At 35.3% G+C, this 13,208-nt stretch overlaps 2 protein-coding genes across 5 annotated transcripts; one reads left to right on the forward strand and one right to left on the reverse strand.

Moving 5' to 3' along the window:
- Window positions 1–1,634: 1,634 nt before the first annotated feature.
- LOC132304338 (myb-related protein 330-like) lies at window positions 1,635–3,791 on the forward strand. The gene is made up of 3 exons (XM_059801975.1): window positions 1,635–2,394; window positions 2,494–2,623; window positions 2,739–3,791. Exons 1-3 carry the CDS (start codon window positions 2,262–2,264, stop codon window positions 3,568–3,570), a joined length of 1,095 nt encoding a protein of 364 aa, XP_059657958.1. The 5' UTR covers window positions 1,635–2,261; the 3' UTR covers window positions 3,571–3,791.
- A 1,139-nt stretch (window positions 3,792–4,930) lies between these two features.
- Window positions 4,931–12,028, reverse strand: LOC132304339 (uncharacterized). 4 transcript variants are annotated; one of them, XM_059801977.1, is made up of 3 exons: window positions 9,813–12,028; window positions 7,894–7,977; window positions 4,931–5,563 (listed from the first exon to the last, which is right to left on the reverse strand). In XM_059801977.1, exon 1 carries the CDS (start codon window positions 11,839–11,841, stop codon window positions 10,042–10,044), a length of 1,800 nt encoding a protein of 599 aa, XP_059657960.1. In that variant the 5' UTR covers window positions 11,842–12,028; the 3' UTR covers window positions 4,931–5,563; window positions 7,894–7,977; window positions 9,813–10,041. The 4 variants fall into 4 exon arrangements, with proteins under 4 accessions (XP_059657960.1, XP_059657962.1, XP_059657961.1 ...); XM_059801979.1 differs by lacking the exon at window positions 4,931–5,563 and adding an exon at window positions 9,475–9,536 and having other exon boundaries at window positions 7,779–7,977; XM_059801978.1 differs by lacking the exon at window positions 4,931–5,563 and adding an exon at window positions 9,463–9,536 and having other exon boundaries at window positions 7,779–7,977.
- Window positions 12,029–13,208: the final 1,180 nt, after the last annotated feature.

A 13,208-nucleotide genomic window follows, 5' to 3' on the forward strand; every position in this document is an offset into this window, starting at 1 on the left:
GAGTTGTCGCATTGGATTATATGAATAGTTAACGACGGTTCTAACACATTTTTCGAAGAGTTACAAGTAGTCTGGTTTGGCCCACAAATATATATTTCGATTGGGAGCGGCATACTGAATAAAATTAGCCCTTATACAGTTTAGATTGCCCAAACTGCAAACTAGGGTTCCAACTCATTTTTCGAGGAGTCACAAGTAGTATGTTTTGGCCTGTAGAGATCCATTCCAGATTGAGAATGACATACTAAGCAAAATTTGTCCTTCTGCATGTGTGTCATTAGATTATATGGACCGTTAGGACAACGGATTACCAAAATTCCAATTGAGCGTTTTAACTCATCTTCCCAAGTAGTTTGAAATTCGATTTTATATGGGAAGAGTTAGAAGATCTTAAGTTGATGATCAAAAAATATGTGTCGTTTCACACGATGAAGAAATAAAGATAATGCTTACGTAGCTAGTGGAGGTTCTGGAGGACTTGACTATTTCTTCTACTTTTAATGTCGCAAACTTGTTTTAGTACTGTCCTCTTGATGAGCCACGTTATTCCCAACCTAGTTCAATGATAAGTTTTTCTAAAGTAGAGGGAACCAATGTAGAACATGAAAGTGTCATTGGATTATATAGATCGATTGGACTTTTCAACATGTTTTTTGAGGAGTCACAAGTAATTTGGTTTGGCCTATAGCGAGATCCATTCCTTATTTGGAACCTGAGCAAAATTTATTGGGATATAGTTTTTCGAGGGTTCCAACCAATTTTTCGAGAGCTCACAAGTAGTTTGGTTTGGCCCGTAAAGACCCATTCCTGATTGAGAATGACATACTATGCAAAATTTGTCATTTCGCAAATGTGTCATTAGATTATATGAACAGTTTGGATAATGAATTACCAAAAGTCCAACCGAGAGTTTCAACTCATCTTCTGAAGAGTCCCAAATAGTTTGGTTTATGAGAAAGTTTCTCTTCCCTTGATAGTGCAAAATATAAGATTTAACAATTACTCGCATAATACACTCCCTCTTGTCACAATCTCATGGTCCATAAAAAAAATTGGTATATTTTTTTCAATAAAATAGGAATTTACAATGAAAGTTCAGCTTTGTGGGGACATGTGACACACTTGTGTGACAATTCTATGCCGTGTGATTATGGGTTAGACAAAATTGATCATTACAAATCATTTCTCGAAGAAAGATTTGTCATTTTGGGGACATTTCTAACTAAATTTCTATTTAGCAACTTTCACCTTGTCTTCCCTACCAAAGAAAATGTATCCATACATACAATGACACAAGAAGGAACCTGCAGAGAAAAAAAGTGCTCAACATCTTTCTTTATTTCTCTTTATTGTTTTCTCAATTTCCCATTGGAATCTTTTCCAAAAGCCAAATTAATTCATGGACCTACATTTCTTGACCTATGGTGTCGGTCGACATTAAAAAAATCCACATGATTTCCTTGCAATTATAAACTATTACTTACATAATTATAAAGTTGTTCATACATTAATAATAATATAATATATAATTACTATTTAGCTGGCAAAAAATGTCGAAAAGTCTACTGTCTTTTATGAATCTTTTTATAGCATCGAATGAGAAATTATAGCCCTCTATTCGAATCATCAAATCGAAAAAGACTAATTAACAGATCAAATTGAATCCGAATTATTTATGTGTTGTGTAAAAAAACAGTTAGAAGCATGTGAAGCTTGTTTAATACAATCTTAGTGTTACCAAAAAAAAAAAAAAAAAAAAATTGTTTGTGTATGTGTGTGTTTTGTGTGTGTGATGTCTTTGTTGCCTGAGAGGCTTACCTCAATTTATATATATCATTATTGTAGACCATAAATATATATAGCTGTACTGTTATAAGTACACGTTTGTGGAGTTTGTTCTCATTTAGATCATTGCCTAGCTTCAATTTTTTTTTTCTTTTAGGGAGAGACAGAAGTCTTAAAACCCAATCAAATACCACTTGATTTCTTCACCTTCCATCTCTCTCTCTCTCTCTCTATCTCTCTCTCTCTCTCACACACACACAAACACACCTAACTTGAATTCTAAGTATAGATATCTCTCTAGTCCCCTTTAAATGACAGCAGACTGAACTCATTTTTTTTCATTCAAACATCATAAAACCTTGTACTCTCGAACCTGAATCATATTTGAGCTTCTGTGTCAGAGGTTGTTACTCCAAAATTTTCGTCGGTGTCATTCGTTTGCACAGAGAGCATAACTCGTGCAGTATCGAACACAAATGGGACGGTTGTCGTGTGGTGTAAAGCAAAAGCTAAGAAAAGGGTTGTGGTCACCGGAAGAAGATGAGAAACTGTTCAACCACATTACTAGATTCGGCGTTGGCTGCTGGAGTTCAGTTCCTAAACTAGCTGGTAAATTTTCAATTGTGTTGCAATGTTGTCTATATATATATATATGTATATATATAATTAGAATTGGTATTTAAAAAAATGTGGTTTTGATTGATGCAGATTTGCAAAGGTGTGGGAAGAGTTGTAGACTGAGATGGATAAACTACTTGAGGCCTGATTTGAAGAGAGGAATGTTTTCACAGCAAGAGGAAAATCTCATAATTAGTCTACATGAAGTTTTGGGCAACAGGTAAGGATATATTGAAGAACATAAACAAATATTTGAATCATTGATTCGAAAATCGAAATGGGTAAAGTTAAAATTTTTTGTTGATTTGATAATGAAAATTTTGAAAAAATGGCAGGTGGGCTCAAATTGCTGCACAATTGCCTGGAAGAACAGATAATGAGATAAAGAACTTCTGGAACTCGAGTGTGAAGAAGAAGCTAATGAAGCAAGGAATCGATCCACACACACACAAGCCGGTGAAAAAAATCGAAGCAAGAGAAGTGGAGAGTTCTAAATTGCCACCACAATTCAATGGCGGACTTCAAACTATATCAAGCTTAGCAGAAATCGAGCAAGCATTTTGTGCTAACAATACCAGTATGACTGCGAATGAGAGCAGAGTATTAACAGAGGAATCAACAGAAGATTGTAAAAGCAAACCAGTGTTTGATCCAATATTCATGTTTGATCATATCCAAGGAAGTATGGATCCAATGGGGTACAATTTGAATCTTCTGAGTCAATATCAACAGCAGACTTTAAGACCTTGTGACCAAAATCCCGACTCTGGTGCTTTTACTTCATTGTCAACTATAACAAGTTTTGATCACGGAAACATGGGTGATACAGATTTTTCTGATAATTCAACCTCGGGACTCTGTTCGTTCTTGTTCAACGAGCAAAGGGAAAGTTCGAGCAATAGCTCAAATGGTAACAACGGTCACAGCACCGGGTTCCAGATGAACGACATGGTGGAAAACGCAGCATTTTCATGGGACGAAGAGACAAAGTTGGACAGTTTGTTGCAGTATCAGTTCAGCGAAATCAAATCCGAGGAATTGAATCCAGAACCATGGCAAGAGGGGCAGTTTGGTGCTCACAATTCAGAAGATTTCAGTTGCTATCATTTGACTTCATCATCAGATGATCTGCTTGGGCCAAACTTGGATATGTTCCAGCAAATATGAACTGTAGAGTCCCTTTTTCTTTTTTTACCTCCACACACACACACACACACACACACACACGCACAGATTGATGTTGATAGTACAGATAAACCCTAGTAAGGTTTGAGGTGAGCTTCTTTGTTTTCAACCCCTTTATGGTATTTCACCATCTGAATTGTTTAAATATATGAAATAATGTTTTTGCAGTTGTACGAGTGAAACTAATTATCTGTTTTTAATTACTGCCTTTTCTTTTCCTCTTTTTCTTCACATCTTTATTCCGGAAGAAATAAATAAACAAATAATCCCACTTGAGAGGACAAATCTATTCCAAACCCCGATATTATACTAATTATAAATTAAATTATACCAAAAACTGTGGCCTAGTAATATCTACCTCTTTCAAAGCGAAATATTGAGAGTTCAAGTCTCTCCAAGAGCATTGCGAGAGTAATTTGTCGAAAAAGAAAAGAAATGAATTCATTTGAAGAGTAATCATCGGTTTCAAATTTGCTCCTAAGACTAGATAAGAGCTTCGAGATATTCAAGAGTTGAATATGAACTATTTAGATATGCAAATGACTTGACACGACTTAGCACTTGTAATGGAGAGAATATGGATTCATCATTGTTGAATAGTCTCCATTGTAAATGCACGTGCAACACATCACTTCCAAACTTCTAGCAGAGCATCCCAACATCCCCGGAATTGATGCTCCAATTTCGACGCTAAAGCCAGCAACGTTCTAGGAGACAAGGCAGTCCTTTTTTTGTATTGTTCACGAGGGCAAGCCCATAGAGCTGGTCGAGCAAGAATAGCCGAAACCGAATGACTCTATATGATGTCGATTTATCCACGCTTCCATTCCACCATTTCTAGAAGAGGGCAAGTCTGCCGCGCAAACTCGTTGACCTCACCTTTTCGTCTCAACCAAAAAAATACTTCCGTTCTATATTAGTAGTCAATTTTATATTAGTAGTCAATTATTTTATTTTTATATGTTCTAAATTAATTGCCTTCTTTAAAAGATCAAGTATCTTTTTTTTATATTTTCATTATTATTCTTCATTTTTAAAAAAGTTTTAAACTTTATAACTATATATATTTAAATTAGAAAGGACAATGCATATATATTATATATATTTTAAAAGGAAACAATACATTAATTATATATTCTCTTAAAAACTCTAATTTTTATAAATGGACATATATTTTGGAACGAAAATAGTACAACATAGGCTCAATGACAAGCAGAGTGCGGAGGCACATGGTAAAGTCTGTTTAGTAACGACAATGATTCTTAATTTTTATTATTAATTCTTCAAATTGAGAATTAAAAGTAAAAATCATATTTAATAAAATACTTTTATTTTTTAATTTTAAGAGAGTACTTTATAATTTTATGAAAAGAAGAGACAGCGAGAATTATATGCTTTTTCTAATTTTTATGCTGTTCACAGAAATTATTTCCTCCACTGTAGCATTATAAAAAATTAAAAAAAAAAATTATAAAATCAACACTCTTCTCCACCCTGGCCTCCACAAACCATCTTTTTCCGCTCTTCTTCTCTCTACCACCACAAACCGCCACCGCCGATGATGGAGTTGGAGTCGCAGAGGAGAGAGAAGACAAACACTTTCTCTCTCTAGTTTCTCTCTCTACTGGTCTCTAGGAGGTGTGAATATCAGTAGCCTCAATCATGGAGATGGCATCAGGATCCCATCTTGCACCAACCAAACCAAGTCAGTGAAATCCTCATCGGTTTAAGTGATCTAATAAGGGGCTTCCTAAAGTTCAATTGTAAGGAGCGCATAAAATGGGCTTTTGATTTTGCCTAAAGGTGGGTGGAGGGAATGCAATTAATCTAGAGAATGGCACCTATATACAGAGGTTGTATATATGTGTGTGTGTAATCCTTTGTGTGTATATATTTGGGTGGAGCTGATCTGATAGAGTGAATCGGGTTCAATTCGGGCAAGAAATGAGGGAGAAGGGTTGAAGAAATTTTGTACCTACAAAATAAAAATTGTAATTATTAAACATGCTTTCTAATTTCTTGTTTTGAAAATATTAAATGTATAAAAAATTATACTTTCTAATGTGAACATGATTTACTTTATATTTTTATTTTATTTTTAAAGAAAGTAAAAGTAAGAAAATAAAAACATTATGTTTGTGAGCATATATATTCAACGCATGTTCAATGTAATGGGTATTTCAAGTGTATCAAAGGGATAAAGTACTTTAACGTTTGTATTTATAATTATTGAATAAGTATTTTAAATTTGAATTCGAAAAAGATTTAGTTTAAATTTTAAGTTAATTTTTTTTTTTTATAATTTTAAATCTGGTGCTACCAAACCAAACGCAAATTATGAAACTTATGGTGAAAATATCCCATATTCCATCATTTACATGGGACCAGTTGACAAATATGTAAACTCAGACTGATGACAACAGCCTTTTGCATGCTTCAATGTATCATAAGTTCATAACACCACTTATTTGCATGAATGAATCAAATGTGTTGACTCCTACCTCTCCCTTTATTTGTTTTTTTTAAAATTTTTTTTTTCTTTCCCGCAACTCTACATGGTCCTCAAATATGTATATATATATATATATATATATATATAAGAGAGAGAGTTACACCGACAACAGTGGGAATTTCCTGATGTCCATGCTCCTTCTAAGTTTGACCGGAGAGAGTTTGAAGAGAGAGAAAAAGGAAGTAAAATTTTATTTTGATTTTGATTTTAAAGGAATAGTGGTGTGATTGTGATAGAAATAATAATAATTTAAGCACGTGGTTATCGAATTTGATTCAAGTTATTGGGGGTGACGAATGCTTCACATAATAACACCACGACGTCATGTTATGAAATTCATCACTTCTCTCACATAAATTTGTAACTCTTCGATTCCATCCCTAAATTACTACTCTAATCGAGAAGTAACATGCACGCATCAAAGTCATCCAGTACAATAATTCGTCCCTCCTAGTAAGTTAGAAAAAATTTATTCTTAAATAAATAAAAGGGAAAAGAAATTGGCGTCCATCAAATGGTATTTTACCATTCTTCCTAAAGTGGAGAATTCAAAATAATAATAAAAAACTAGTGAATTATTACTTATATTTCCTTCCATGTGTTAACACCATTCTTTCATTTTCCCAATAACAAACAATGATTTCTCCTTTCCTTTCCCTCTTATTCTACTTTTATTTATTAATTTCTTTGGTGTGCAAAAGATAATTATGACAAAATTACTCAAGGCCATTTTGTAGTCATACATAATGTACAACATTTCTTCATTTTCAGAGTTCGACCCTTGAGAGGGGATAAAGATTAGCTGGTGGCAAGTCATAGTGTACAAGAGAAACACAACTCTTTGTAGTTATGCTTAATGACCCACAAATTGTCGGTTAGGGTCCTTAATAGAGATGTCAATTTAATTCCTTCTGTACCATCCTTATTGGGACAGATTTGAAATCATCCTAAAAAGATTAGTAAAGGATTTTGGAAGAGAGTTTAAAACTCATAATATCCCGAACCTGTCCCAATTAATAATTAGCTATAATTTTTCTTGTATTTATCATTTCAAACATAGCCAGTTGTGATGATTATAGATTTTAAATGGTGGCTCACCCTGAGCCCAGTTCAGCCAAAAAGTCTATGCACCCTTTAAATTTTGTAACTTGCAAAGCCAATACTACAGTCAAGTCCCAATCAATCCATAGTCACTAAATGGGCTGGCATTGTCATTGATGCTGAGATAACTGGTGCCGATAAATTAGGGTTTACCTAATGGTCTGTCCAAACTCCACGCTTGGATCTCTATTGTATGCACTTGAAGTCATTTAAACATGATATTTTGCCGGGCTTACCCAGTCCCGGAAGTGACGGGAGCCTCGTGCACTGAGCTAATCCTTTTATTCTTTTCAAATCAACTGATACGTTGACACAATCCAACTTACGAAACAATCGGTCAAAGTAAGTTTTTCAAATCATAAAAATGTTACGCCCCAGGCAACATGCCAGGGCCACAAGCACAAGCACAAACTCTGAGCTGATGGTATTAATGTGATGATGAAAATTAAACTAAAGCTTATTGTAAGAGATCGATCTCCACTACATTCAACAAAAGAAAGAACAAATTATTTAATATATATGAGATAATAAATATTTAAAGAAAATTTTGAATTATGAGATTATAAATAATCATTGATTGTAGAAAAACGAACATGGAGCCTCGTTAAATCATTTAACTTCTTCTAGATTTTGTTAGTTCATGAGAAAATTTTAAGTAACATAAGAAAAGAAAAAAAATAGGCAAAAAAAACCTGTTACTGCCCTCCACTTAGTCCTTCAACTGTTATGTGACTCTACGGCCCTGTTGAGAATAATTTCCTATCTCCTGTGCTTCCCTGAAAAGAAGGGAAAAACACACAAATTCAACAAAACAACTGAGATCCATTAATAGTTAGAAAAAGCTATCAAAAATTTTGTTTAAAAAAAATTTTAAAAAAAGAAAAGAAAAAAGAAATTGCTATGAAATCTGAAACACAAACAACGGCAAATACCAATAAATATAACAGTGTTGGATTAGTGAATTTTGTCCAGGAAGCATTATTTGCTTGTAAATTGTTCTTGTTAGGGGCAGCAAACCCACGACTTGTTAAGATCGAACAAGAAACGGATAGTGTACAACATAAGCCTGTCAATAGACGAGTATATAATCAATCTGAACCAGAAACAGGAAATCTGCTGAGTTCTTTCTTTAATCATTTTACATTCTAACTTGCAATTGATTGCCAAAACAAGCTCATACTAATCCTGACCTAGTCAAACAAGTATCAGTTCAATAACCTACATCATGACATCAAACTTAATCCAACATACAAGTTGCGCAACCTATAATACACACACAGACACATGGCCTCAGAAATCAGATAAATGGATGATAGAAACAGTCATAGAGCAATCTTAGTATTAATACTCCTATGTTGTGTACCAAGTCCAATTAACATTATTTTTTCGGTAAATTAACACTATCATCAAACATAACACTTCTCTTTACTATACCCAATAATTTTTTTCCTCTAATACAATATTTTAAGGGTTTGGAAGATAACGTTACAGATTGTAATTTGAACAAAATTTTGTGAATAAAGAAGAAAAAAAAAAGGAAAAATCATGGTCTGCTGATGGTGAAAGACAATTGCTACTTATGAATACCTGTCACAAAATCATAAGGCCTTTAAACCCAAGCGGCAGACAATAACCAACTTTAGAAATAGAAAAAAGAAAAAGAGCCACTGTCCAATGTAGGTCTTGCATATGCGAAGAGCTGAAATAGACCTAACTGTTGGCATTATTATATAGTTGAATCAAGCAAATGAAGGAACTGGAAGAAATGCAGCAGAAAAATTTTAAATTATTAAAATCTGTGTCTTTTTCACATAAACCACATCATTTTCAAAGCAAAAGCAACAGACACGGGACAGATATGACCTGGTAGGACTGATTTGCTAAAGACCAGAATGCATCTAGAATTATTGAAAGTCTTTAATAAATATTAATCATGGAGTTGTTTATGTGGCATAACCAATTTGATAACTAACACTAGAACAGAATGCATGCAGTAAAAAAGCAGCAGCATCATTTAATACATGATTCCTATATCACAATTTATGTTATGTTTTGGGAGCACCGAATCGGTGCCGCCAAACCTAGCATTAGACTATGTTTGCTTGGCATTTCAAAAGTGCTTGCTTCAGAAGCGAACATTGATTTCAATTTTGCTGTCAAAAAGAAAGATAACTCTACTTCCAAAGTTTCAAATCAAACAGCATATTTGCTTCAAACCTTGCAAATGCAATAACAACAACAACAACAGGAAGATACAGTACCATTGGCCCTACCGCAGTGACACAAATTGTAGGTCATCAAAAAGCCATTTGTTCAAATCAGTTGGCAAAAGAATCTGATTAAAAAACCCCAAAACAGTATCAGTAATAAAAAAATACTTACCACCCCTTCATTCTTTCAAGATGTCATGAATTTAACAAAATGAATTTTATTGAATAGGAACTTATATATAGGAAATCATAATTTAATTGGACTTTTACTATAAATCTATATTGTGTATTTGTGCACGAAGACACACACACAAACACACATAGATAGAATAAAAGCCATTCAAGGGCAGAGAGAACCATAGAAGTAACAAGAAGTAGGTATTTCTTTAAAATTTACTTACAAGAACAGATAGTAATATCTCCAAAACATCTCATCTCTACATGGAATGGAGCAATGCATTTAGTTGAATGATCTACTGAATTTATGAACCACCATCAAACTTGTCTTCAGCCCTCAATTTCCTCATGTTCACTGTGTACGCTAACCATTTAAGTTGTAGTCCCAAGACAAACACATGAATGAAATGTTATAGCAGATCAAATGAGGCATTCAAGGTGCATAACGCCTGTCTATGCATGCGTACGTCCATTTTCATATAGAGTCAGTCGGTCCATAGCCTTGAAAAACAATTGTTTCATCTCGGGATGCTGAGCCAGTGGGGAACGAGCTTTCTCCTCAAGAAATTTCAATGTTCTTTCTTGTTCAAAAACCTTGCTGTTACCACAATGGAATGCAAGGTAACATAACAATACAAGTTCATGCACTCGACGCCGATCACTTGTCCTCAGCAGATTCATTAGCCGAGGGACTCCATCGAACTCAACAATCACCTTTGAGTGCTCCACACAGTTAAAATTATCCGGTAACACAAATTTCCCAAGCGCAATGGCAGCTTCTGTGGCCACCTCCGCGTTCCTATGGCTGAGCTGAGCAACCAAATGAAGCACAATTCGAGTCTCCTTGGCGGGAAATGTTCGTGCCAAACACCCAATCGATTTAACTGTAGGAAGTAGCAATCTCGGACTGGTTTCTTCATTTATTACTCTCAAAAGCTGATCCAACACTGCCTTTGCAGCAGGAGAGTTGGGCTTGAAAGCAACTCGTCTAAGGTCTGCATTAAATTCAGCTACCGCGGTTAACTCCATTACTGTCATCAAGCAATTAATCTGCAAATCCCCCTTTTCCTGCTCAATAATCTTAGCCAAACAAAGCAACCCTTTTGCCTCAGTAATCTTCCTACTATTCAACAAACTTCCTTTTGAGAGTTTCCACAAAGCCTCAGAACAACTAATCTTCAACTTAAGTTTCAACTCTGGTGCCTCAACATTTCTCTTGTCCTTCTTATGGTTCACAGACAAAAATGACGATGAAGACGAAAAATTCGAATGGTGGCTCTGATTAAATGTGTTTTTTACTAATTCTTTATTAATCTGAACAAGTGAATGGAGACCAGTATTACCTGACTGAAGCTTGGGATCATCATTCAAATCTGTATCCACAGACAATAGTGTCACCAAAAGCCTGATCACATTTTCTCTGCCCAATTCCTCCTGCACATCAGAGTCCATTTCCGCCATTCTCGACACCAAATTGGAAACCCAAACCTGAACCCTCATTGGAGAATCACCGAGAACCTTGACAATCATCGGAACGGCGAGCTCCTTCGCGATCAATCGAGCTCTGTGGCGATCAGTACACAACTTGCACAGGGCAGCGGAGGCTGCAATTTGGGCATCAGCAGAAATTCCTTCTTTCAAGAGCCTCAGTAACGGGACAATCCCACCTTCTTCCACGATCAGTGTCTTGTTCCGATCGTTGTCTCCGGCGAGTGAAGCGAGCTCGTTGGCGGCGTCGGTGCGGTTTCGGAGATGACCCATTTGGAGGGAAGCGATGTATGACCAAACCCAAGAGAGAATGGGGTCGTTCTGGGCGATTGGCGGGAGAGAGAGCAAAGTTCCACCTTCTTCGGAGTCGAAGACGGAATAGACCCAATTGAGGTCGGCGATGGAGGACTCGAGGAAGTTCGAGGCCTTGCGGAAGTCGGCGGCGGTGGTGATGGCGAACACCAGGCGGAGGACGCAGCCTCGGCGGCACCGCCGGGCTAAGGTTAAGGCCCTCTCGAGGTTCTTCGTCACGTCGGCGACGATTCGTCTGATGGGTCGCTCGTAGAGCGGCTGGGTTGACTCGGCGAGTTGGACGGCGGAGCCGAGCATCTGGCGAAGCCGTTCGGCGAGCATGGCGAGTTCTCTGCATTCGAGTTTGGATGACTCTGCGACTTGGGCTGAGTTGATGACTCGGTCGGCGAGTAGGATTGCGAGTCTCAGCTCGTCTTGTATTTTCTTCTCTTCTTCAGGCATGTCCATGGCCATGGATGGATTTTGGTGGAGGTGTTTGGTTATAGAGAAACCAAGTACAGTAGTAAAGTGCCCCTGCCGTACTGATTTTCTTGGCAGATAGAAAATGACACCGTCATTAATAATTGAAGTGTGAACTGAAGAGAGACCAACCTTCTCTTCTGAAAAACAGTACAAATAATAATCTTTTGTATTTTATTATAATATAATGTTGTGGCTAGAGAATGACACTTGAAGGACGTTTAGATTCGTTTATTTATGCCCTGTGTCTAGTTGGGAGGGACGGACGGAGATTATAAAAAAAAAAAGAAAAAAAAGAGGAGGGAAAGAAAATGGAAGACATTTTTTATTTTTAAAATGGGAAAGATGTTTTTTTTACTTTTATTATTATTTTTTTTAAAATAAAAAATAAAAAATTGTTTTGTGGGAAGAAGAGAAAATTTAAAAAGATTGATGAGTGACAAATAGGGTGAGTGAAAATTTTAGTGTAAATTACACTAATCTCTTAAGATTTAGACAAATTATATAAACCGTTCAACTTTTATTATTTTGACCTCTTCTGAAATTTAGTGTGTAACATCCTAAATTATTTTCTTGGAAGAAAATAAGAGAAAAAAAGAATGGAAAAAAATAAAATAAAAAACAATGGAAGGGAGAGAGAATGGAAGGCATTTTCAGATTTTAACATGGGGGAGATGTTTTTCTTACTTTTTTTGTTTTAAAAAAATAAAAATTGTTTTGTTGGAAGAAAATGAAACTTTACAGGATGGATGTGTGACACATAGGGTGAGCAAAAATTTTAGTGTAAATTGCACTGTTTTCTTAAGATTTGGACGAATTATATAGATCACTCATCTAAATTTAGAGTGCACTCAATAACACCTGATCATTTTTATTTTTTACAAATTTGTTTATTAAATTTTATAAAATGACAATTTAACTTTTTTTATATAAATTGCAAAACAATAGATTTTAAGGTGGCCAGCGAAAAACACCCATATGGTGGTATACATGTAGAATATATAACCCTTTATGTGTAATGAAAAATTCCTAACATTAATCCCTATGAGCTCTGAAAAATTCCTAACATCCAAATTTAGAGTAACCTGAATGTTGAAAAGACTAAAGTATTCCTTAAAAACTGAATTAAAAAAGGGTAAAAAAAATTATTAAATGTAAAATGATTAAAGTGTCCCTCTTTTTTTCTTCTTGCATTATTGAAAGAGAAAATACTATTTTCGTAATTTATATCTTACAAATGTTGTAATGTGCAATGCACATGACTAAATTTGTAACCAGACAATGACCTCAAACCCTTCTTTAATCATTTTTTCAAACTTAATGCATTTATATACCCAAAAAAAAATCTTATGGGTGATATT

This window comes from Cornus florida, unplaced genomic scaffold (assembly GCF_030987335.1).
Source record: "Cornus florida cultivar Cherokee Brave unplaced genomic scaffold, ASM3098733v1 CherokeeBrave_3.0.0_Hap2_Chr04, whole genome shotgun sequence".
Classification (NCBI taxonomy): domain Eukaryota; kingdom Viridiplantae; phylum Streptophyta; class Magnoliopsida; order Cornales; family Cornaceae; genus Cornus; species Cornus florida.

Excerpts from the sequence above, each read along its gene's own strand:
- LOC132304338 (XM_059801975.1), top strand. The coding sequence starts at position 2,262 with ATGGGACGGTTGTCGTGTGGTGTAAAGCAAAAGCTAAGAAAAGGGTTG. Across the intron at positions 2,395-2,493 it reads TTCAGTTCCTAAACTAGCTG|ATTTGCAAAGGTGTGGGAAG; the intron begins GTAAATTTTCAA and ends TGATTGATGCAG. Across the intron at positions 2,624-2,738 it reads CATGAAGTTTTGGGCAACAG|GTGGGCTCAAATTGCTGCAC; the intron begins GTAAGGATATAT and ends AAAAAATGGCAG.
- LOC132304339 (XM_059801977.1), bottom strand. The coding sequence starts at position 11,841 with ATGGCCATGGACATGCCTGAAGAAGAGAAGAAAATACAAGACGAGCTG.